This window comes from Arachis stenosperma, chromosome 6 (genome assembly GCF_014773155.1).
Source record: "Arachis stenosperma cultivar V10309 chromosome 6, arast.V10309.gnm1.PFL2, whole genome shotgun sequence".
Lineage (NCBI taxonomy): Eukaryota > Viridiplantae > Streptophyta > Magnoliopsida > Fabales > Fabaceae > Arachis > Arachis stenosperma.
The window spans coordinates 129,999,317-130,023,811 of NC_080382.1; the positions used below are offsets into that span (position 1 = coordinate 129,999,317).

General features: G+C 33.8%; 4 protein-coding genes across 4 annotated transcripts; 2 read left to right on the plus strand and 2 right to left on the minus strand.

The window, feature by feature from the left end:
- Positions 1-343: 343 nt before the first annotated feature.
- Positions 344-4,774, plus strand: LOC130935203 (ras-related protein RHN1-like). The gene is made up of 7 exons (XM_057864814.1): positions 344-655; positions 773-850; positions 1,348-1,515; positions 2,325-2,373; positions 2,972-3,045; positions 3,581-3,674; positions 4,408-4,774. The coding sequence occupies exons 1-7, from the start codon at positions 617-619 to the stop codon at positions 4,509-4,511; spliced, it is 606 nt and encodes a 201-aa protein (XP_057720797.1). The 5' UTR covers positions 344-616; the 3' UTR covers positions 4,512-4,774.
- Positions 4,775-15,042: 10,268 nt separating this feature from the next.
- LOC130934617 (uncharacterized) lies at positions 15,043-15,348 on the plus strand. Its single transcript, XM_057864172.1, has one exon. It carries the CDS (start codon positions 15,043-15,045, stop codon positions 15,346-15,348), a length of 306 nt encoding a protein of 101 aa, XP_057720155.1.
- Positions 15,349-15,653: 305 nt separating this feature from the next.
- Positions 15,654-17,341, minus strand: LOC130934618 (uncharacterized). Its single transcript, XM_057864173.1, has 6 exons — positions 17,028-17,341; positions 16,822-16,921; positions 16,447-16,752; positions 16,165-16,326; positions 15,898-16,084; positions 15,654-15,838 (listed from the first exon to the last, which is right to left on the minus strand). The coding sequence occupies exons 1-6, from the start codon at positions 17,339-17,341 to the stop codon at positions 15,654-15,656; spliced, it is 1,254 nt and encodes a 417-aa protein (XP_057720156.1).
- A 3,543-nt stretch (positions 17,342-20,884) lies between these two features.
- On the minus strand, positions 20,885-23,619 carry LOC130936350 (trans-cinnamate:CoA ligase, peroxisomal-like). The gene is made up of 2 exons (XM_057866412.1): positions 23,322-23,619; positions 20,885-22,820 (listed from the first exon to the last, which is right to left on the minus strand). The coding sequence occupies exons 1-2, from the start codon at positions 23,517-23,519 to the stop codon at positions 21,246-21,248; spliced, it is 1,773 nt and encodes a 590-aa protein (XP_057722395.1). The 5' UTR covers positions 23,520-23,619; the 3' UTR covers positions 20,885-21,245.
- Between the last annotated feature and the right edge of the window lie 876 nt (positions 23,620-24,495).

The following is a 24,495-nucleotide window of genomic DNA, read 5'->3' on the forward strand; positions in this document are numbered from 1 at the left end:
TAATGGTATATTTCAGTGGCAGTGTAGCCATTATTGCTATCCCAATTGAAATGAAATGAAATTGGTGGAAGATGGTAGCAGTCAAAGAATCCTATATATATTCTCCACAAGAACATAGCAGGCAACACTAACGTGTACAAACTGTACATAACACAGTGAAAACTGGAAAGGGATCAAAATTTTGGTTGTTTCTTACGTAGGAAGTACGAACATGGTGTTTCCTTATTGGACTTGCCCAATATATAAGCAAAACCAATTTTTGCATTTGCAATTTGCATGTCAGCATCAACCCACACCAACCGTCTAAATAAAATAAATGAATTTTCTTTATATAATAAAATTAAAGCCCAAAAGAATTCTGCCAAACGACAGAAAACAAATAAAACGAAAGCGTTTGGACGCCGACGCAGCAAGCAACGAAGGAAACAACCCACCGTAAGCGAAAAGCAAATAAACTTATTATTATTCAGCGGAAGAGACATTCTCTCTTTCTATTCGTCTCTTTTTTATCATTCCAAATCCTCAGCGTATTCGCGGAGTACAAAGCTCGAATCTTTCGGGTATTGGGTCGTAGGTTTTTCTCTTCGATTTGCCGATCGATCCAATTCTCATCCCAATGGCTACGATCGGCCACAACAATCTCAATGCCAAATTGGTCGGTCCTTTACCCTTCACCTTCGTTCTTCGCTCCATCTCTTTCCCCTTCGATAATTCCCTTGATTTTAATTTAATTGTTTAGTATTTTTAATATTCTTAATATATATGTCATCAGGTTCTCCTCGGGGATATGGGTGCCGGAAAATCCAGTCTCGTTTTGCGCTTCGTCAAGGGTCAATTTCTTGAATTTCAGGTTTTTTTTAAACCCCTTTTTTGTATTTCCTCGTTTTGGAGTTGGAAGTTCTAAAATTTTAAGGGTTTCCTTGCTTTATTTGCTGAAGTTTATTGGGTTTGTTGATCACCGGCATGTGTTTCGATAAATTAGAAGTGGGTTATTCGTTTTGAATCAAATCCTTTTTTTTTTTGGGTCCCGCCCCCCCCGGGGGGGGGGGGGGGTGCATCATATGGGAATTCCAGCTGGTTGCGAAAAGCTGAAGCTCAATCTGATCACGAAGGTTATGATAGTTGGTGGCTACTGAGACCAATTTGCTAGCTTTTCGAAACTGAAGATAGTAGCCGAGAAGAAATTAAAAATTGGGATGTGAACGGGAGAGATTCAGAGAAGATATCTTCTCCTGGTGATTGTGTCAACGTTGATGGTTTTAGGAGCTTTGATTTTGTGACAAGACTTGAATGTACAGAAGGTGGGGATCATCATACTGAATTTTTGTGGTTTTATTCTTGTCACAGGAATCAACTATAGGTGCAGCGTTCTTTTCTCAGACATTGGCTGTCAATGATGCGACAGTGAAATTCGAGATTTGGGACACAGCTGGGCAAGAGAGATACCATAGCTTGGCACCCATGTACTACAGAGGTGCTGCTGCTGCTATCATTGTCTATGACATTACTACCCCGGTATAATACTCTTTTGAATACCTTTTTGAGTTGTTAATATTTGGTCTACATCAATTAGCTTTTTCTGGCTTGTAATTTTGTGCTGCTACTTCTTTCTTGCTTATAATGCATGGTAGGTCTCAAATCACAACTTTGTTGTGCTCAATTAGGTGATCAAGATGCCCATTCTGTTGTATTTGTTAGATGCTGGAAATGTGTTTTTGGATTGAGGTTTAAAGTGTCTAAAATATGATTATCCTTATATCTTTACATTCCCTTGAAAAATAATAGTAACTTTGAAAACATTCTGACCCTGGATTGTATGTGTTTGGTGTATACATAGTCAAATGCTGTTTTACAGTATTTCCATAGTTTCCAGAACAATCCTTGCCATGAGATTGCATCTTACCTTTTAGACATTATTATATGCATGATGCTTCTTAATAGGATACCTGTTTGTTTCTTTTCGACCCAAAGTTTACACAGAACATTGTAGCGTAATAGTGATTGAGGTCTATGCCATACCTTAATTTGAAACTAATGACTGATCAGAGGTTATTTAATAGATTTCATTACAAGGCTTGTGAAATTTGGTAAAGTGTATGGTTGTAAATCTTGGTTGTTTATATTTGGAAGTTTGTGGATATATGAGCATATGTTTGTAGGAGCTTAATTTGTGCAAAATACTGAAAGTCATTATGATGGGTCAACTTCATATTTTCCTTAAATGAGTATATCAAATCTACCAGCATGATTGTGTCCTTTGGTTTATTTCAGAGGATTGATAATTTGCTTCTAACAATTATACTGCCTCTATGTTTTACATGTAGGACTCATTTACTCGAGCCAAAAAGTGGGTCCAAGAGCTTCAAAAGCAAGGTATTAGTTCATTGGTTCTAAGGTTTTCTTATGCTTCTTTTCTATATTGGGAAGTAAAAGTATAAATTACAAATCAAGATTGAACTAGGTATAAACCATTTAAAATGTTATTGATGCGGCATATTTGTGAAGAGTCCCCCCTAAAAACACATTCTTGAACTTCAATAATTTTATTTATTTATTTGTTTTTTTTTCGTGTTTGTGTTTTTATTGGAACTTGTGGGTAGAATAAGTTAATTGTTAAATGAAACTCTGGAGTCATGCTTTACAGTAGAATAACGCATACATAAGACCCATTGTGCATGAGATGATGTGAGAATGATTCTGTATCCTGTGAGTGAGAATATTATTGCGAACAGAAAAACTTAGAAGCCAGACACACCCCTTGCGTTTAGAATTTATCTAACAATGTATGCTGGATATCAAAAAAATAATGGTCAAAATGATTGTTGAGAAAGTAACACTCGAGGCTTTGCTCTAAATTATTATATATTTAACAAGGGCTACTTTTGCTTAGCCATTCTCTGTTAAACTTAGTCGTTCGGGGATTATGGCAGTTGTAGTTGCTTAAGTAGCTTCTCAATTAATGTACTTACAGGGAATCCTAACATGGTCATGGCTCTTGCTGGTAACAAAGCTGACTTGGAAGATAAGAGGCAAGTGACAGCTGATGTAAGTATCGTTTTCTTATATTCCTTTTATGCCATGCTAGCTGTATAAATTTATGATATTCTTAACTTTGTTGCAAACAAAGGTTAAAGAAAAGAACAATAGGAGACTACTGATTCTGGTCCTAAACTATAGACCGCTATGGAAATGAAATTGACCCGTGAATTCTTGGCGAAGAATTTTTTTTAGAAAAAGAAAATAGTGGTTTTAAGCTTGACATGCCTATGAACCTTTATGAATGCATCCTTGCAAAGGGAAAAATGGACATGCTTTTTTGGCTTGAACTGTGTATCTAGTATCTGCAGTAATTCTGATTTTATCATGCAGGCTCATTGTATCAAAATTTTGATGCAACTGTAATACGTAGTTGTGATTGGAGCATGCTTGCATTGTTCTTCAACGATTGATCCCCCCCCCCCCCCCCTCCTTTCTCCTCCTCCTCTTCTCTCTCTTTCATATTTGATATGCCTCTACTAATATATCATAGTGACATTTCATGAACTTCTCTGTTCATATGTTTTAACTATGGTTATTGCAGGAGGCACGCGTATATGCTGAGGAAAATGGTCTGTTTTTCATGGAGACATCTGCAAAAACTGCAGCCAATGTTAATGATATATTTTATGAAATAGGTGAGAGTTCGTTCCTATTTTATATATCATGGCCTACTTGATGAGGATTTCATATCCTATGTTGCTTTAATTGATTTTTTTTTATTCTTTTATAAGTAACTCAACATAGCAAGGAGCGAAGAGTACCCCAGAAAGTGCATACCATACTTCCAAACATAGCAGAAACAACAAAACAAGAAAAAACAGAAACAGAACTCTCAAAACACATAAATAACATATTTCCTCCAAATTGCCTCATCCTTCTTTGCTAAAATATCTCCATCTTTCTTTAATTGAATTTCAGTACAAAAAAAAAAAAAGAATTTGAGGGTAATGTCAGTTTAAATAGGAAAAAAACACTCACTTGTAGGAAATATCTGTTTTCACTTTTACAGGCCAAAAAATTGATACTGTCTTCATGACTAGTTTTAAGAATTCATAAATTGTTCATTAATTATGAAATTGTTGGCCGAACCACTGACATGACCTGCCCTTATGATAGTCTATGGCTACGTTCTTGGATTGCTTTCTCTCTTCTGCGCCAGCAAGGGTCGTCTAGTTTTCCAGTTTTGTTGTTGTGCCGCATGGCATGCAACTTATTTATTTGCTGCTCTTCATTATTCTAATAAAATTTAATGTTCTAGAAGTATGAAAATTGTTCTGTACATACTGTTATTATTGTTCTTTTTTATTTTGCCTCGCAATGAAGTGCTGCACTTTGCTGACTGTTGAATTGGTTGTGTTAACCAAACAGCAAAGAGGTTGCCAAGGGCTCAGCCAGCTCAGAACCCAGCAGGGATGGTTCTTGTTGATAGACCTGCCGAAGGATCCAGAGCAGCTGCTTCTTGTTGTTCATAAACTCTTATTTTTCTTTCCTTAATTAATTAATTAATCTTGCTGCTGCTTTTTCTTTCCTGTGGTTTGATATGCACTAATCACTTTTGATGGCACTGTTATGTGGTGCTCTAGAAAGTGTATGGCCTTGCCTAATCAATGGAATTTGCAAAAACAGAATTTTATGCTCCAAAATATATTCCTTTTGTATGTATATACTCCTGAATTACCTTGAATACTAAGTTATAGATTTAATATTAGATATATGGAAAACATTTGATTCTTTTTTCCGTTGTTTTTTATTTTTTATTCACGTGACAAACGTCGAAATGCATCAAATCCTATAAAAAGAGAGATGAAAGAAAACTTTACTTATAGACCGAGAATCCTTATAAATACACCTATCATTCCTAACCACTGTGCCCTTGCGTAAAATTACTAACACTAGCATTGTTTAGTGGAACCGAAAGTGATAAGCACTTAAGTAAACAATTGCAAATGTAACCGTAGTTAGAAGCAGTTACTTATCCACTCGTGTACTTGAAAAGAGAATTATTTATGTTTGAAAGTATTCAACTCAAAGCACCAAAATCTTCCTATATAAGTCAAAGTAAGTTCAGTTTCTGAAGTCAAGTTTATCAGCTAAAAATAGAGCTGTGCTCGTGTTGGTAATTGAAAGAGTTCAATTAGTAATTTAGTATCACCAATTTAGAAAAATCTTGGAATCGTAAAGTGATATGAAATACCACATTATTACAATTAATCAAAAGCAGAAAGCACGACCAAACAAATCGGATGATTCGATTATTAACATATAAGTATTTGTTTTACATGTGACCAAGCAAATCGAGTAGTTTGACTTATTTGCATCACATGTGGATGAAAGTGTGAAACACATCAGATTTACATGACTTTGAACAACACACTTCTCTTCCCAATATATTATTTAATAAGTGTAAAAAGATAAATATAGTATGTTACATATTTAATTTGCTTTTTATATTTTTGAAATAAAAAAAACTCATACATTGTGTTCTTGCATGCAATAATCCATTTCCCTTTGCATACTTTCTCTTGGAGTTAAACCCCAAAATGGTCCCTGAGATTGGCGTTTTACACTGAAATCGTTCCTGAGATTCCAATTGCACCAATTACGTCCTTGAGATTGAAAAAAATGCACCATAGTAGTCCCTGACCCATTTTTCATTAACGACGTGATAACATGGCATGATGACGTGGACTGTAAGTGACACGTGTCACTTCATAATTTGACCACGTGTAATGGTAGGATGATGTGGTGACCAGTGACACGTGGCACGCTGACGTGGATAGTTGTGCCACGTGTCGCAACAGTATTCGCCCACGTGTCATCCATTATACCATCGTTGTATATGCACCAAATTAGTCCCTCACTTTGCATTAAGTGACTCATTTTAGTCCCTGAAATTGAATCTCGTGCACCAAATTAGTCCCTTCATCAATTTTTTCTCATTTTTTTCTATAAATTCAAAATTCTCAATATTTTTGAATGCATTAATTTCAATTCTATTTTTTCACACGTTCTTCAAATAAAGGTGTTTTTATAAAATACTTTTTCTCTTGCGAATACCCTCTTCGCTGACTTGGAGTTGACGTGAAGGCTTTTCAAGCACCTTCACTACTATCTCCAACCTCTTTCAGTACTTTTATAAAATATTTTTTTTTCTTGCGGATACCTTTAATAGCCGCCGTCTTGGAGTTGACGTGAAGGCATTTCAAGCTTCCCTCATTATCATCTCCGACCTCTTTCGTCTAGACTGCAGAGATCAAAAGTGGTAATGAGGGTGGTTGAAGTGCCTTCAATCTAGCTCATTTATACATAACGAAAACGTGTATTTCATAAGAAAAAAATATTTATTTTAATTATTAATTTCTTGTTAAAAACACATATTTTTTTATGAAAAAATGTGTCTAATCAATCATATAATTATTTTTTTATAATAACATACTTATATATTACAAAATTTACCAATATTAAATTATTAAAAAAATTATATAATTAAAACTAAAATCTTAAAATTTTTTATAAAAGCACTTGTATTTAAATGATATATGAAAAAATAGAATTGAAATTAGTGTATCCAAGATATTAAAATTTTAAATTTAAAAAAATGAGAAAAAATTAGTGAATGGACTAATTTGGTGCATGACATTCAATTTCAGGGACTAAAATGAGTCACTTAATGCAAAGTGAGGGACTAATTTGGTGCATATACAATGATGGCATAATGGATGACACGTGGACGAATACTGTTGCGACACGTGGCACAACCGGACATGTGGCTAAATAACATTATGACACGTGGCACAACTATCCACGTCAGCATGCCACGTGTCACTGGTCACCACATCATCCTACCATTACACGTGGCCAAATCATGAAGTGACACGTGTCACTTACAGTCCACGTCATCATGCCATGTCATCACGTTATTAATGAAAAATGGGTCAGGGACTACTATGGTGCGTTTTTTTCAATCTCAGGGACGTAATTGGTGCAATTGGAATTTCAGAAATGATTTCAGTACAAAACGCCAATCTCAGGGACTATTTTGGGATTTAACTCTCTCTCTTGTGCTTATCCTTATGTAAAACAGGACAATTGTAAAAAGTAAAGAGAAGCATTTTTCTTTTCAAAGGCAAGTATTAACAAGATTATAAATAGGATAAATTAACAATAATAACAAAAAAAAATTCCTAAGAAAACTAAATTACAACCAACATGCAAATCCTAAATATGAGAGAAGAAAAAAAAAACTAATTATTATTGCATATTCATGTACTCTTGTTTACAATGCTTTTTAATTTTTTTTAGAAAAATGAAATGCCGTCACTACCATCACAGAAGATCCCACCCAGTTCATAGTCACTGGCTATGTTTTGTTGTTGATCCTCTGTGACTTCCTCATAGTCAGAGAGTATAGGTTTTGTAAGTACTTGTTTGGATTTGTTTGCGTGCCTCTGATTGTTATTTAGTGTATGATTTATATAGAAAATGAAATTGGCTGAAAAATAGATTGCACATTTGGTGACTTATACTGTTGATGTTGACATGATCATGTCTAAAAAGTGCTAAGATCAGAACTTAAGAGTAGGTAACAACTAACAAGTAACAAGTGCATGTGATCACAATTCCTCTATAGTCTATATTCTATACTCTATTACACACTTCATTTTTACTGTTTATGTGGCCCTTGTGTCAAGACAAGTTGAGATGCTTATCGTGGATTATACACATTTTACAGTTTATCTGATAGTTAGGCTGACGATAACTTAGCATAATTTAGTTATATAGATCAGATTATATTTTTTTTATAGGTTAATTATCTTGTTATAAGCTTGTATCATTTTAAAATTTGTAATTAATTGACTCTTATTGCGCTAAAATTATGCTGCTGCCCAATTTATTTTATATTTGGTGATTTAGATTACGTGGCTGTTTAAAATTCATTATATTTTTCTAGTAGAATAAACTTAAGGATTGTTAAGAAGTTGGAGACACTTGAAAATGAATTTGTCGCACTATTTGGTAAAGAGCAATCCAAAAGAATTTATATGGGATAGGCCAAATACGGAGAAGAAATATTCAAGCACATTATATGTGTACTTTTGGCAAACATGGATTATTATTTTGTTTTGAGAATTATTGGCAAATATGATTATATGTATTTGAAACGCTAGATGAACCTTATAATATTTATTTTAATTAGAAATTTATTAGTTATTAAGATTTTGTCTATTCTATTCTGTACAAATTTATTTAATAATTAAATGATTACACACGTAAGCGAAAGTAATTCTATTGTAAATTTTACTTTATTTTAAGGGTTTTATATTTTAGCCAAAAAAGCAACGCTTTCAATAGTTATATAATTAGTTTAAGAGGCAACGTTTATACACGTTGCATTTTCAAAAAGAATAGACAATATTATAAAATAAAAATTCAGGTGAAGTCGACTTCACGTGAAGTTGATATCTAAGAGCTGTTAGATAAAAATTTAGTCAAATCAAATATCAATTTCACATTAAATTGACTGTACCTAAGTTTTTACCCTTCTTATTAGTAGTCGAAAGTCGAAACATAATAGTGAAAGCAATATATTGAAAGCTCGTTGTTTATTTGTAAGAATAAGCAACGTCTTTCTAATGGTTACCTTCAAAAGCATTGCCTCTAACCTAATGGGGCACTTGAATAATAAGGCATATGAGAAGTAGAAATAAAAAAATTAAAAAATAATTTAATTAAATAAGTAATAAGTAAATTATGTTAACTAGTCATTTAAGTTTACGTGGCATAATATTAAAAACCTAGAAGATTAATAATGCATTAGGAGATTATCTTAAATTTTATTTTAATATATTAATAAATTTATTTAAATTTGCACATTTTGCGGAACTAAAATTAATGAGAAATTCTTTACATACAAGCGTTTTTTTATACAAGTTTTTACAAGTGCACATTCTTCTTCTTCTTGCGTACGTTCTTCTTCCTCTTTCTCTTATTCTTCTTCTTTTCTTTCGTTTCTTGCCTTCTTTTTTTCCTTTTTCAACCGTTACTGTACGTTTTCACTACACCTTCTTCTTCTTCTTACTGCACGTTTTTTTTTTTTGAACGGAAGCTCAACACAACAGGTGGAGCATAGAGACAATGAGCATAGAAAGAGTAAAGTAAAAAAAGAAAAAAAACTAAAATAAATAGACCGAACAAATGAAGTTGTAGATCCCCCTTTGTCATCTCCGGCATTGCCATCAACAACAGAAAGGGTCAACCCCTAACCACTCCTTGTAGCTCAACGCAGACATGTTGATAATCTCCTCAACCCCTTTTCCTTTGTTCTGAAAAATCCTGCGATTCTGTTCCAACCATAAGTTCCAGATGATCGCGCATAAACACACCATCCATCTCTTGCATTCCTGTTTTGTTCTTAAGCTCTCAGTCCAACTCAGGAAGTGGTCTTTTACTGCACCTTGGCACACCCAATGCATTTCAACATATGATAACCAAGCACACCATACCTGCCAAGCAAAGCTACAACCAAGAAATAGGTGATGGATGTATTCTACATTACTGTTACATAAAACACACAAAGTATCTTGTTGGGGAATGATCCCAAGTCGACTCAGCCTCTCCTTCGTATTCACCATGCCAACTAGGACAAACCAGACGAACAACTCTACTCTGGATGGGACAAGGCCTTTCCAAATGGTCCTAGTAAAGCTGTAACTATGTATATCCTCTGGAGCCATTTCCACCTGCAACACCTGCACAAATGAGTTAGTAGAAAAAATTCCTTGTTTATCATACTTCCATACAACTCTATCCTCTCTCCCAAGATCAAGTTTGACCAGTCTTAGAGTGAAGTGAAGCTGGTTTACTAGATCCAACTCCCATTGGAATAATTCTCTCCTCCACTGAAAATTTCATCTCCACTCTAACCCATCCCAAAACCCAAAATCTCCTATCATTGATCCTGTTTGGTTTGAAACTGAGAACAGCCTTGGAAAGCGGTCTTTCAGAGAACCTCCATCAATCCAGACATCCTCCCAAAATCGAGTTCGTCTCCCATCACCCACCTCCATGGAGAACCCAGTAAGCATCTTTTGTAGGACTTCTTGACTCTTGAACTGTAACTGACAGATATCCTTCCACGGGCCACCTCGGGTAGGTAGTTCCTGGGAGGACAGGGGTTCATTTGGACTGAGGTTGTTACAGGAACATACAACCTTCTTCCACAGGGGGCACTCCTCTTTAGAGAACCTCCACCATACCATTTAAACAGAAGAGCTGAATTTCTTATCATAGCATCCCCAACCCCCAACCCACCTAATTTCTTAGGGGCCTGAACCACTTCCCACTTAACCAAAGCCATACCATCCTTTTCATCCTCTTTATTCCATAGAAATCTTCTCTGCAAAGAAATCAGTTTTTCTGCAACAGCCTTTGGCATCTTGTAGAGGCTCAGATAATAAACCGGTAGACTATTTAACACAGATTTGATAAGTACTAGCACGTTCTTCTTCCTCTTCTTCTTCTTCTTCTTCTTTTCTTTCGTTTCTTGCCTTCTCTTTCTCCTTCTTCATTTATGTGCTTTTCTCTTTGTTTTCTTTCTTTGTTATTCTCCATTTTCATTATTTTTTGACATCAAACTCTGAAATCATTTTTGAAGAAGAAGAAGCAGCAGAAGATGAGGAGGAGAAAGAGAAAGAGTTCTGAATTATGTATAAGGTGTACTTCAACAAATTTTGGGTGTATTTCTTAAATCCTTTGGGTGTAGTTTTTGTAATCCTTTGGATGTATTTCTGTAATCCTTTGGGTGTATTTCTGTAATCGTTTGGGTGTATTTCTGAAGTTCCATTATCTTCAAATTTGGCGAGAAACTCATTTTCATGGAGGAAGAAGAAGAAGAGTCATTTATAATGCATGGTGAGTAGCGCGCTTTAGAAACAGGAAGTGGTTGAATAACGTGCGTTTATTTACTCTTAAATGTAGGAGTGTAATGCGTGTTTTTTGTTAGGCTTGTACCAACTTGTAAGACTTGTAAGCCAAAAAGTCTTGTATGTGTAGCAGGCCTCAAAATTAATTAATTTTTATACATAACAAACTATTTAATAAAAAAATCTTAAAAATTAATGTTAAATCTAAATAAAATTATAAAGACATTATACATTCTAGTGCTTAAAGGAGTCAAGGAGTTTATCATCTAATATATATATTTAGCAAACTTTAATATTATAGTGCAAGAATGAAACTACTAGATATAATGCAAATATTGAATATAATGTTTCAATAATTAAAAATAACATCCATGAATCATGGCATCATGCTTTTTTAATACTATCATTATAACTAAAAAGTATAAAAAAATATATAAATTGTTAAAAATAGAAATAATATATAAGTAACAGAGATAATATAAATTGATAAACACAATTATATCAAAAATAACAAAAATAAACGTAAAAACATTGTAAGAATTTCATATATTATAGTGTTTTAGAAGTTCATCACTCAACATATAGTAAACAAATTATTTAGCAAACTAAAATAAAGAACGGTAAATCTGTAATCATCAATTAATTTTTTAAATAATTGTGTAAAATATTAGTAATGATAAAAGAAAAAGAGTGAAAGGCATAAGATTATGTGAAAAGAGATAAAAAAAATATGAAGTGAATGTTGATTTATATAAACGTGAATATAAGTGAGAATAAAAAGAGAGAATAAATTCAGTTTTACTAACAAATTTATATCTATTAAAAAAATAATATTGTTATTAAAAGTATAAAGTAATTTACGTAGAAATAAAAAATAAAAAAATTAAAAAGTAAGGCTAAACACTACCTAAGAAGATTAAAAAATAATATGATGATAGAAAAATTATAAAATGATAATTTCATTAAATATTTATGCATGTGACAATATTAAAAATTATTTAATGTGTCAAGTGTTTATTGTGTCATTATTTAATTTTTTTATAGATTATAATTAAATTGATAGATAGATAAATAAATATTCGTAAAATAAAATTTATTCTCCAAATAGGATATGTAATATTAGAATTTAGACTATTGATATGAATTAATTTTTATTTTGTAAAGTTAAATAATTTGACATGTGAAATTATAAGATTAATGCTAAATTAATTATATAGATGTTATTCTCGATGATAGTATAAATATATGTCCAAGATAGATATTTTTTCTATATTATTGGCTAATTACTATAGATAACATGATAATTTTATATAAAATATAAAAGCTTATATGTTATTCGTTCATTTACTATAATATTATTTTAGATTTTTTTAATATATTATAATAGATAAATACATAGATAGATAGATATGCTAAGTGGTTATGGTATGAATCTTGAGAATTACATTCACAAGAGTCCCTTTAACAAGTTTGCTCAAAAGTGTTTTTTATTCTCATTTTTCCAGCTTTATCAACTGTAATTATCACAAGGACCTGGGTAAAAGATCATACATACATACATATATAAGAGTGCTCAAAGGCTGGTCCTCCTCTTATTTGGCTTCAACCTTGAAGACATCATCATATCTTTACAAGGACATTATTCCACCAACCAGAATCACGGCACATGTTCCTAAACCATTGTCATGTTAGATAATGGTGCTTCTGGAATGTGGGGATGAAGCCAGGAAGATATTTTGTTCATTTTTTGGGTGTGTTTGGACCTTGGAAGATTCCCATTTCTAAGATAATGGAAAGGAGGGTTAATACTTAATAGTATATATATAGACAAACAAGAATTACTCCAAAATCATCTTTTATTAACTTTACCCAGCTCTTTCTTTTCTATCACACTTTCTTCACCTGGCTTCAATTTTCTTGTCCTGTCACTATTTGATATACTAATTTGTTACTGCATATATAAGATGAGATTCGAATTCTCGATACTTGCATAACCAGACGAGTGAGTTGACCGCTCAATCAACTCAAGTTGAGTCCACCTCCAAATATATATCTTCTATGATATAGCCGAATTGATCGGTTTTTATTTTGATCATTATTGTACAGCATCTCTTATGATCTAATCAGAAAAGATTTGGGCCCAGCATACAAGGGCAGCCAGTGATGAATAATTTGCATTAGCTAACATCTTTGAAGGTATGGCCTAATCTATGTGTTTGTAACCTTGTGATTTAATGTTTTCTAAAATTGTATAATTTTTTATTAATTAAGAAAATAGGTTTAATGTGACCTATATTAATAATCTATGTTAAATATTTTTTAAAGTTACATATACTTGAATGTAGCTATAAAGCCTATAATTAAGTTTGTATTAGTTCGTTTTTTAGTTAATGAAGTTGAAGTTAAAAAAAAAAAAAACAAAAAACAAAAAAGTATGGCCTAATAACTTATACCGTACAATTATATGAAAGAAAAAGAGGCATGATTAATCATTTCCACTTCTGTCTAACTTTAATTTGAAGTTTGAACCACATATGATTTATATGAACCCCATGTTCGTAATACGATTTTAAAAGCAAATAGCTTTGTCTTTAAATGAACCGGCTTTCTGGCACTGTGGCATGAAGCATGTCTCTTTACTTAAAAAACAAGTTTGATTTCCATGGCATTAGACAATTTTGGTTGGTTTAATTTAATCAATATCACCTAACCTTTATTATTTGATGAACTTAAGAGCAATATTATATGCAGAACAATATTATATACATTGAATTGTAGATAAAACTTTACACACATTAATGTCATGTATATATCACTTTCCATATATGTTTATCTCAAAATTAATGTTCAGTCACATCTCATTAAGATAGTGTTTAATATTTTCTTTCATGTCTGGGTTTAAAGAATAATTGAAACAATTTGCCTGCGAATGCCGTAAAATGACACTATATTTGGTGCATATCCTAACTCTGTTAGGTTCCTACTGCCAAGTTTGAATTGCTGACAAGTAATGGAGTACAAAGAAACAAAGTGAAATGACAAAGTGTTATTCTCTATTCTATTGTTGTCTTGTTAGTAAGTTTTGCCGATGAAATAGAATAACGTTTCATTCCATTATTTGGATAATTTCAAAAGTGAAAAAGATAATTATTATGAAAAGTACAATATTAAAATATTAGAGGTTAATTTGCATATTTTCTAGGTCAAGGAATAAGGTATACATATTCTATAGTTTAATTAAGAAGCAGTGTGCAATTTTCTCAAATCACTCGATATCCACAAGGGTGACTTAAATTACATAAGAGAATCTTAAATATATGTTGTTGTAAATTCAAAATCTTACAAAATGACTCAAAGTAGGATTTATATAACATTCAAAGTATAATATATATACAATGAAACTAAAGCTTAACAAATGCAATCAAACCATATATAGAAATATAGAATATGATCACCACTTTAGACTATGCACAAATATAACTATATTATTGTCTTTGTTGAGATATCGAATGTATAGTAAGTGGAAAGGCCATTAAATGAGAAGGAAAAGTATATGAACTAACTTTTAATTAATCAAGAATGGAATAATTTAATTAATTATAATTATATTAATAATTAATTTTAATTTTTTAATTTAAAATTTAAAAATTTAAAATTGATCAAATAAATCTAATTAAAATCTATAAAAAAAAATTTTTTTTTTCTTACATTAACTTATCCACCTCCAACAACCACACACATAGACCTCTCTCTCTTACCGTCAGGCCCTCTCCGCCTCTGTCCTCACTCAAGACTCTGTAATTTCTCAGACTGGAAGTGACGCAATAACGCCACGTGAAGAGACTGCCACTGCAGCGTCGACGCGGTCAATTCCCATCGTCGGAACTATGTGAACGCGCGGCCTTCCATGGCAAACATCGCCACCGCGACCCACTCCTCTTCTGGCACTGCTCTGAGCAAGAACTGCTCCAGACGCTCAATCCAAGTCATCTCATCCTCACTGCGAAAAATCGGAGTTCCAGTTTTCTCCACTGCTCCAGCGCGGTTCTACTCCCCTGCGAGCCACTAGCGGTTTATAATCATGGGGTTTAATCTGTGGGTTTTTGGACTTGTTTCTAAAGGATGTGTAATGAATTTGCCAATGGCCAATGAAAATCATATGCTAGGAGCAGTTACTTGTGGCACTAAAGAGACTGATTTTCGCGCAAAAGCATTAGCCAATTTACAATTCAGTTGGATCCTTTTCATAATTCTGATATTTGCACAAATTGTTTGCTTGAAATTAGCTAGAAGATACATCATTGCAGATAGGTTGAAATATGAAAGACTTCATAATAAAGGCACTGACTCCTCCATGGCGAGTGAAGGTTTCAAGCAGCCGAAATAATCTACCATAGTTTCAAGTGAATGAAGATTTGAGATCATGAAATTCAATATAATATATCCAACGCTATGTTGGATTTTGATTGTAAGAATTCTTTTGTTTTTGAAAGTAAAATCTCAACACAATATTGTAGAGTAAACAGTACTAGATAAACACTACACCCTACTTAACTACATAAAAACACTACAAACAAAGATAAGTCCCCACGTCATCTTTGGTATTGCCATCAACAACAAAGGGGATTAACACCTGTCCACTCATTAACGCTAGTCATGGTCATGTGGATGACCTCATCAACACCTTTGCTTTTATTCTGGAAGATTCTCATGTTCCTTTCCAACCAAATATTCCACACGATGGCACAAAAGTAGCTTAGCCGCTGCTTTCGATCCTCCGGACTCCTCGGTTCTTCTGTCCAACTTAGAAAATGCTCTTTCATGGATCCCGGATAAGACCATTGATGGCGAAGCCCTGCTATCCAAGCACTCCATACCTGCTAAGCAAAAGCACAGCCTAGAAACAGGTGATGTACAGATTCCGTTTCGTTATTACATAAAACACAAACACTATTATCCGTGCTGACAATCCCAAACCGGCTTAGCCTCTCCTTTGTATTCACCCTGCCGATCACAACAAACCAAACGAACCGCTCAACTCTTGGTGGAACCAATCCTTTCCAAATTGTCTTCGTGAAGCTGTAACTGGTCACCTCCTCTGGAAGCATTTCTTCCTGTAGCACCTGCATAAATGAGTTAGTTGAAAAAACACATTGCCTATCATATTTTCATACCACTCTATCCTGGCCTCTCGGTTATGTACTAGTTTCACAGGTCTTAACGCCTCATGTAGTTCCAACTCCAAGTGGAAAAGCTCTCGCCTCCATTGGAAGTTCCAAATCCACTCTAGCCCATCCCGAAATTCGCAATCCCCAATAACAGATCCACATTGGTTTGAAACAGAGAAAAGCCTTAGAAACTTATCCTTCAGAGATCCACAAAGTAACTAGACGTCCTCCTAAAACCGTGTCCGTTACCCATAACCAATCTCCATACTCAAGCCTGTAACCATCTTATCCCTTATACATTGATCCGAGATTTGTACCTGACAAATATCCTTCCATGGGCCTCCTCTAGTAGGTAGCACTTGAGCTGACAGGAACTCATTTGGATTCAGACTATTACACGAGCAGACAACCTTCTTCCACAAAGGGCACTCTTCTTTTGCGAACTGCCACCACCACTTGAACAATAGTGCTGTGTTACGGATCATAGCATTTCCCACTCCCAACCCTCCTAATTTCTTAGGATCCTGCACCAGTTCCCATCTTACTAATGCTATACCATTTTTACCATCCTCCTTGCTCCACAGGAATCTCCTTTGCAATGAGATCAGTTTCTCCACAACAGCCTTAGGCATTTTGAACAAGCTCAAATAATATACTGACAGACTATTTAAGACTAATTTAATGAGTATTACCTTCACAGCTTTGTTCGGCACCTTAGCTTTCAGAGGCTGAGTTTTTCCTCCACTTTGTCTAGTATAGGCTTCCAGGTATTCACCAACCTCGGATTTGCTCCTAAAGAGATCCCAAGGTACAACCCAGCAAGTTGCACATACGTTGTACCCACTGCTCTTCACAATTAATTGGAATCAAACTAGACTTGTCAAAATTAATCCTGAACCCTGACATCAACTCAAAACATCGCAAAAGTCGCTTGTAGTTCTTGATAATCTCCTCTACAGGTGGACAGAATAGGATAGTATCATCAGCAAAATGTAAGTGTGACAGTTCTATACTATCTCTTCCAACCAACAGCAGTAAGATACGTCCATTCCTGATTGCCTCTCCAATCATTCGATGTAGCACATCAACAACCAGAACAAATAAGAAGAGAGAAAGCGGGTCACCTTGCCTCAAACCTCTTTCCATCTTAAATGGCTTAGATGACGACTCATTTATCAGCAGTGATATAGATGCAGTTGTCACACACTCCATAACTCACACTCTTCATTTATGCCCAAAACCCATCTTTTTGTAATACAGTGTCCACAAAACTCCATTTGACTCTATCGTATGCTTTCTGAAAATCTAGCTTTATTATTGCTGCCTCTTTTTTCTTCAATTTCATCCAGTTTACTGTTTCACACGCAATAAGTACCCCATCATGTATTTTCCTTTCCTTAACAAATGCACTCTGAGTCTCCTTTATTAAGCCCGGCATCACTGCCCTCATCCTCCTAACTAGCACCTTCGAGATAACCTTGTAAACACATCCCACCATACTAATAGGTCGTAGATCTTTGATCTCCTTCGCACCTACAAACTTTGGTGTAAGAATTCTAAAACTGTCTAGTGAATATCAAGGTAATAATCTCCAATAAATGTCAGAAGCTTGCTATCTCTAGATCCTGTTGATTGTTTTATGAATGCCTTTAAAATCGGTCTCTGCCTTACACTTGGTTCAACTTCAGGAATTGTTTACAGAGTGGTGGAGCACAAATTGTTCTCGAACAATTACAAAATTATAAAAAAATATTCATTTAATATGAAAAAAACATCCTAATACTTAACAAAAGAAATATCCAGTTATATTTTGCCAAAAATAATTAGATATCTATAAAATTTAAAAAAAAATTATGAAATTCTTAAAAAATAGAGATATTCACATTTGTAATACAAAAAAAATTGAAAAATATATAAAAAACATCTATTTAGTATAAAAAATAAACATTCTGATATTTAGCAGAAGAAACATTCATGTATATTAACTTATTTTTATTAAGATGAGTTTCGAGGTTCAACCTATTAAAAAATTAACAGAAATTTGTTGAACCCCTCTTGATTTTTTACCGGAATTGAAATGAAAATTATATATATACATTACAACTTATATAAATGGGTTGTTTTGTACTTTTGAATTAAGATGTGAAATCCCAGTTTAGGTCGTCATCTCCATAAGACAAGTTCTTAAGTGCATTCAATTTGATTTATCATTATTTCTTCTTTAAGATTTTTTTTTGTTTTTCGACCACGCACCGTTGGATGAATACCTTCAGTGTAGTGTTTTTGAGAAATCCCCACCTTTTATTATGCCGTTCTGTTTTTGGACATCTTTGTATTTCATTTTTTAATAATTAATGAAATATAACCTATTATCTTTGGAAAAAAAAAGAATTAAGATGTGTTTCACCTTCGATAGTGATTTCTTATTTAATTTACTAGTTGAGACCTCTTTAGTCTTTATCAATTGTGTTTTCAACAAGTGATAGGAAAGTTGATGATGTAAGTACAACTCTTAGCATTATTGAATATTCAGAAATTAAAAGGATTTTTTTTTATCAAAAATAGAGAGATTTAAATCTGTAATTTTTTAAATGAATATGAAAAAATTATGTTATTTAAATTATGATTGATTGGTAATTAAAAGAATTTTTACTAAAGAGAAAAAAATTATGTTATACTGTACATTTAAAGTAATAAATATTATAATATCATAATAAGAAACGAGGTCCACATAAATCCTCATGGACTTATAAAAGAAACTAATTCGTACACTCATGAAAAAAAATCTCACCAACAAACACAGGTCAAAAAAGTTTAACTATGACTTGATGCAAAACTAAAAATATATAATTTTGTTTCTGAAAATGAAAGGAGATCAGCATATAGGTATGACTGTATAAGGTCCCCCGTGGCATGAATTGTTTATTTAGTCTGCTTTTGGAAGAAAGATTGAAATTGAGAGATAAAAATTAAGAGATTGAAATTGAATTAATTTTTTATATTATATTTAATATAAATTATATTAAATTAAATTATATTTTAATATCATATTTAATTTAAGATAAATATAAAAGTTGATGGATAAATTTAAAATTTAAAAAATTAAATAAAAATATTTTTAAATAAAATTATTATAAAAGTTTTAATTTTCATTTCTAAGAATTTTAGTCTCTGTGTTATAACTTTTTAAAGGTATTGAAGAGTTTAAAATTTTGTGTCTTAAAATTAAAATTTTAGTTCTAATTTTTAATTACTCATCCGTTACTAATAAATCGGCCTAAACACAAATTAACAAACTTAGAATCGGAAACCACCAAATCCAACAATCTTTTCGAAAATGTCTCCAACCGAACCACTAAGATACATCGGTTGCAAAAAGACTCCAAATAACAAGCAAAAGATACGAATAACCGTCTCAAATTAAAAAACAACTCAATATATACGAGTGACTCATTAAATCACGATTCATTCCATATTTTTTCTAAAAAAACTCACATTATTTTTTTATTTGAGCGTTAGAATATTTTTGCAGATGTCTATTACTACTATCCTTAGAGTAGCCCACTACTGTCGTTCTTAGAGTAAACTGACATATTATCCTTTTTGTCCAAAAAAAAATGAACTCAAATACTAGAAAAACGAGCTATATCTTAACATCAATTATTTACACAAAAATAATTACTAAATACAATACTCAATCTCAATTTCTCAATCTCAGATTTAATCTCAAAAAACAAATACAAACTTAGTGCTCATAAAATTATACGAGATAAGAAGCATACTTTACAAAATAAAAATAGTGATACATATACTCCCCAAGAGCAATGTGCCTTAGCTTATATAATGTTAAACGGTCATTTTCTTGTTTTGAACCTTAAATTGAATTTGTTTCTAAGTTTGAGATAGAAATATAAAAATATAAAATATATTTAACAAATAAGATATGAATATAGATATTATATTTTAAAATATTAAATTAGTATTTTATATTTTTTACAAAAAAAATATAATAAAACTAATAAAAAATATAACATATTTTTATTTTTTTATTATTTTTATTAATTTTTTATTGTTATATTCTTTATCATTATATTTTTTCTCTTAAATTTTGTGTGAAAAAAATAGAATAAATTAACATTTTATAATTTATTTTATCTTATATGTAACAAGTTGCCAAATAAATCACAAAAATAGTGTTTTTGTATCTTTAGTTTTTTGTCATATTCTTATTGTCGTGCCTTGTTTTGATATCAGAGCCAAAGGCAACCTTACTCACCAGCAGTGTTTCTTCGGCTAAAAAATTTTGATATGGTAGTAAAATGAGTGTTATACTTTAACATGGTGAATTTTTATGTTTTTCAATACTATGGGAGTACACAAATCGGTGAGTCCGATTTGTGTTGAAAAAATTTTAAAAAGTTGGAGTACAGAAATCGGACAGTCCGAGTACAGAAATCGGACGGTCTGATTTGTGTACCTAAAAATCGGACGGTCCGATTTCTGTACCTCTTAAAAATCGGACGATCCGATTTGTACTCCGTACATTAAATCATCTCACATTTTAGAAAAATACCACATTAGATCACATTTTAGAAAAACACCATTGTTAATCCAATATTAAAAATAAAAAAATGTGTTTCTTCTTCCTAAAGAGTAATGTTGGGTGTAAATCTAAAAAAAAAGAATCTCCAGTGGTCAAATAAAATCACATCTACGGCAATTACAATCAAGAGAAAAGGATAGAAGCTAAGAGAGTTGGAAGAAAACGAAGATGGCAAAGAAGTTATTTCTAATTTGTCATTCAGCTACACAACAGCAGGATGCAGGTAGTTGGAGAGAAACTTGAGAAAAACAAAACATCTGAAATTCTTAAAAAACATTATAATACATGCAAAATGGCCCAATATTTCTCGGTATATAGTATAGGAAGCATTTCAAGTGTACCGGGAGTACCGGTGCTCCAGTTATTTTAACCGTTGATCTGAATTATAAAAAATATATATAATATATATTAATTGAAATCAACGGTTAAAACACCTGGTGCACCGGTACTCCTGATGCACTTGAAATGTTTCCCATAGTATATACATACAGTAACTCTTAAAATTTTCCAAATTCAAAGACGAGAAACAGCTAAAACCTGCTCAATGTTATTATTATTATTATTGTTGTTGTTATTGACCTGACTCGTTGACTTCTTGGGCTTGTTCTGCTGCTGCTCATTCTCCGGCGGCACCACAAACTGTTTGGCCATGGCCCTCAACTGAACCTTCTGAAACTTGCCGGTGGCCGTCTTGGGCAACTCGTCCAAGAACTTAACCACCTTAGGAACCATAAAATGCGGCAAATTCTTCCTACAGTAAGCAATTACCTCAGCCTGAGTGACATGATCTTTTTTCCCAGAAAGATTCTTCTTGAGTGAAACAAAGGCACAAGGACTCTCACCCCACCTTGGGTGCGGCATTGCCACCACCGCAGCCTCCAGCACCCTCGGGTGTCCGTACAGAACCTTCTCAACTTCCACACTGCTTATATTCTCGCCTCCCGAGATAATCACATCCTTTGACCTATCCTTGATTTCCAAGTAGCCATCAGGGTGAATTACACCCACATCTCCGGTTCTGAACCAACCATTCTCGAAAGCTTTTGAGGTTGCTTTAGCGTCCTTAAAGTATCCCATCATTATGCCACTTCCCCTAAGCATAATCTCCCCCATTCTTTTTCCGTCACGCGGCACGCTCTCCATTGTTTCTAGATTCTTGACGTCCACGTCAGCCATTGTGACCACGCTGACGCCCTGTCTTGCCTTTAGCTCCGCCTGCTGTTGTACTGGAAGCTGGTTCCATCTTTTCTGCCACTCGCACACTAAAGCGGGCCCTGTCGCCTCCGTCAGGCCGTAGGCATGTGTCACATGGAACCCAAGGGACTCCACTTTTTCAAGAAGGGAAGCCGGCGGGGGCGCGCCGCCGGTTAATATCTCCACCTTGGACTTGAAGTGGAGGCGCTCGCTGGGCTTGGCCTCGAGGAGGATGTTAAAGACAATTGGAGCGCAACACATGTGTGTGACGTTGTGGAGAACAATGTTTGTGTATATGTCAGATGCCACAGTGTTTCTAAGACAAACATTGGTTCCCCCACGTGCTGCCACTCCCCATGTGAAGGTCCACCCATTGCAATGGAACATAGGCAGAGTCCAGAGGTAAATTGGCTCACTACCCATTTCCCAACCCAGAATCAAACTCAGGGTGCTCAGATACGCACCCCTGTGGCTGTACACAACTCCTTTGGGCTCTGAGGTTGTTCCCGATGTGTAATTCAGCGAGATTGGAGACCATTCGTCGTGGATTTCATCCACCACAAAGTTTGGATCGCCTTGCCGAACCATTTGCTCGTATTCCAGCTCGCCCAGGCGGATCCCCGTGGGGGAATTTATGTCGTCTATGACGATGACTAGAGGAAGACATGCGTATTGTGTTGGTTCGGTTTGTCCTACGAGCAATCTCAGGGCGTCCCGCGCCTTGGGGACAAGCTCGTAGTCCACGAAGAAGACTTTGGCTTCCGAGTGCTTGAGAATGGCGGCTATGTTCTTGGCGTCAAGACGAGTGTTGATGGTGTTGAGCACTGCTCCCGCCATGGGAACTGCGAAATGCATCTCGTACATTGCTGGGATGTTAGGTGCCAGCACTGAGACCTGTATGTTCAATTAGTATGTGAATTACATTGAAAATTGAATGTATCTAGAAGCAAGCAATGTGTTACTTGATTATAATGATTGCTCATTAATTATTTAATAGGAAGTTAGAAGTAGTACTCCCTTAGTACTCCCTTGCTTTAGTTAGCCATATATATAATTGCTATTAGGATTGTAATGAGTGTGATTCTTCGTTAATGCAAGTTTATCACTTACTTTCATCTCAGTTTCTCTGGTTATGTGTTTTTCTCCACGCTCACCGCACCATGTGAAAATTTGGTGTGTGAGTGGAGAAAAACACATAACCAGAGAAACTGAGATGAAAGTAAGTGATAAACTTGCATTAACGAAGAATCACACTCATTACAATCCTAATAGCAATTATATATATGGCTAACTAAAGCAAGGAAGTACTAAGGGAGTACTACTTCTAACTTCCTATTAAATAATTAATGAGCAATCATTATAATCAAGTAACACAATGCAAGTTGTGAGACTTACGACGTCCTTGTTAGCGATATTGAGGGCACGCAGGGAGGAAGCGAGGCGGCGGCAGCGGTGGTAGGTTTGTGACCATGTGAAACGGGTTCCTTCATGGATGATGGAGGGTTTGTTGGCATAGCATGCAGCTGCCCTCGTCAAGAAAGTTAGAGGGGTCAGTGCGGTGAAGTTTGCTTCGCATTTTGGAAGAGTATCCATTATATTTTTTAGCTAATTGGATAACAGAATGAAGAAGAAGAGGAGAAGTGTGTTCTGTTCTGTTTTGTTCTGTTCTGTTATGTTCTCTTTGCAATTGGAGGGAGATTCAAGCTTTATAAATAGGGGGAGGGGGAGTGGAATATGATATTAGTGGGGACGTGTTTGTTAAAGACCACGTTATTTGGGGCTGTGGGACCCATTTGGGTTAGTAAGTAAGAACTAAGAAGATGCACTGAAGTTTAGCTTAGTCTTCATTCAAAACTATTTAGAATTTACGTCTACGGAAGTTGCTGTGATGCTGCCGCTACTAACTATTATCACTCTATGCCTCTTTGAACACATTCATCACTATTCAACTTGACTACCATTTTTCTAAGTTTATGGCAATCAATTTTTATTCTAGTCTAGTCTAGTCTTTATCATTTAAATTTGGAGGAAGAGATTACTCATTGTTATTGGTTAAGTTTTTACAACAACCAAAGCTATTTGAAAGGTTAAGAAATACATTAAGACAGACTTCTAAAACAAAAATGAAGCATGGTGCCCTTATTCCTTCAAATACAATTCATGTTCATGTGTTGTAATATTAAAATGTGAGTTTTTACATTGCATCGGCCCATTTTCACATAAAAATGATTCTATATTTTATTATTTTTCAAGGAGATAAACTTAAAAAAAAAATCCCTGCGTATTATTTGTCATGGGGCAATCATATTGTGTAAAGGAGTAACTCTTTAGATAACAATATATATAATTAAATAAAAATATAAAAATTATATTTTATTAATATTATTTTTAAAAAATTCAGATTAAGTTAATTTAGAATCATTTTTTCTGTCACCAACCCTTTTTAATAATAAAAATGCTTCTGAAGTTATATTCATTTAATATATGTTTTTCGTATTTTAATTATTATTAACAATACTTAATTAGTCTAGTCAGTCTATATATATAATGCTAAAATATATTTTAGGTT

What these genes read in the sequence shown, in the direction of transcription:
- LOC130934618 (XM_057864173.1), bottom strand. Translation starts at nt 17,341, where the DNA reads ATGGAGTGTGTGACAACTGCATCTATATCACTGCTGATAAATGAGTCG. An exon ending in TGTTTTGAGTTGATGTCAGG is followed by an intron (nt 16,922 to 17,027) that starts GTTCAGGATTAA and finishes GGATCTCTTTAG; the next exon opens with GAGCAAATCCGAGGTTGGTG. An exon ending in CATGGAAGGATATTTGTCAG is followed by an intron (nt 16,327 to 16,446) that starts GTACAAATCTCG and finishes GGATCTCTGAAG; the next exon opens with GATAAGTTTCTAAGGCTTTT.
- LOC130936350 (XM_057866412.1), bottom strand. Translation starts at nt 23,519, where the DNA reads ATGGATACTCTTCCAAAATGCGAAGCAAACTTCACCGCACTGACCCCT. An exon ending in ATATCGCTAACAAGGACGTC is followed by an intron (nt 22,821 to 23,321) that starts GTAAGTCTCACA and finishes TTGAACATACAG; the next exon opens with GTCTCAGTGCTGGCACCTAA.
- LOC130934617 (XM_057864172.1), top strand. Translation starts at nt 15,043, where the DNA reads ATGGGGTTTAATCTGTGGGTTTTTGGACTTGTTTCTAAAGGATGTGTA.
- LOC130935203 (XM_057864814.1), top strand. Translation starts at nt 617, where the DNA reads ATGGCTACGATCGGCCACAACAATCTCAATGCCAAATTG. An exon ending in GTCAATTTCTTGAATTTCAG is followed by an intron (nt 851 to 1,347) that starts GTTTTTTTTAAA and finishes TTCTTGTCACAG; the next exon opens with GAATCAACTATAGGTGCAGC. An exon ending in TCTATGACATTACTACCCCG is followed by an intron (nt 1,516 to 2,324) that starts GTATAATACTCT and finishes TTTTACATGTAG; the next exon opens with GACTCATTTACTCGAGCCAA.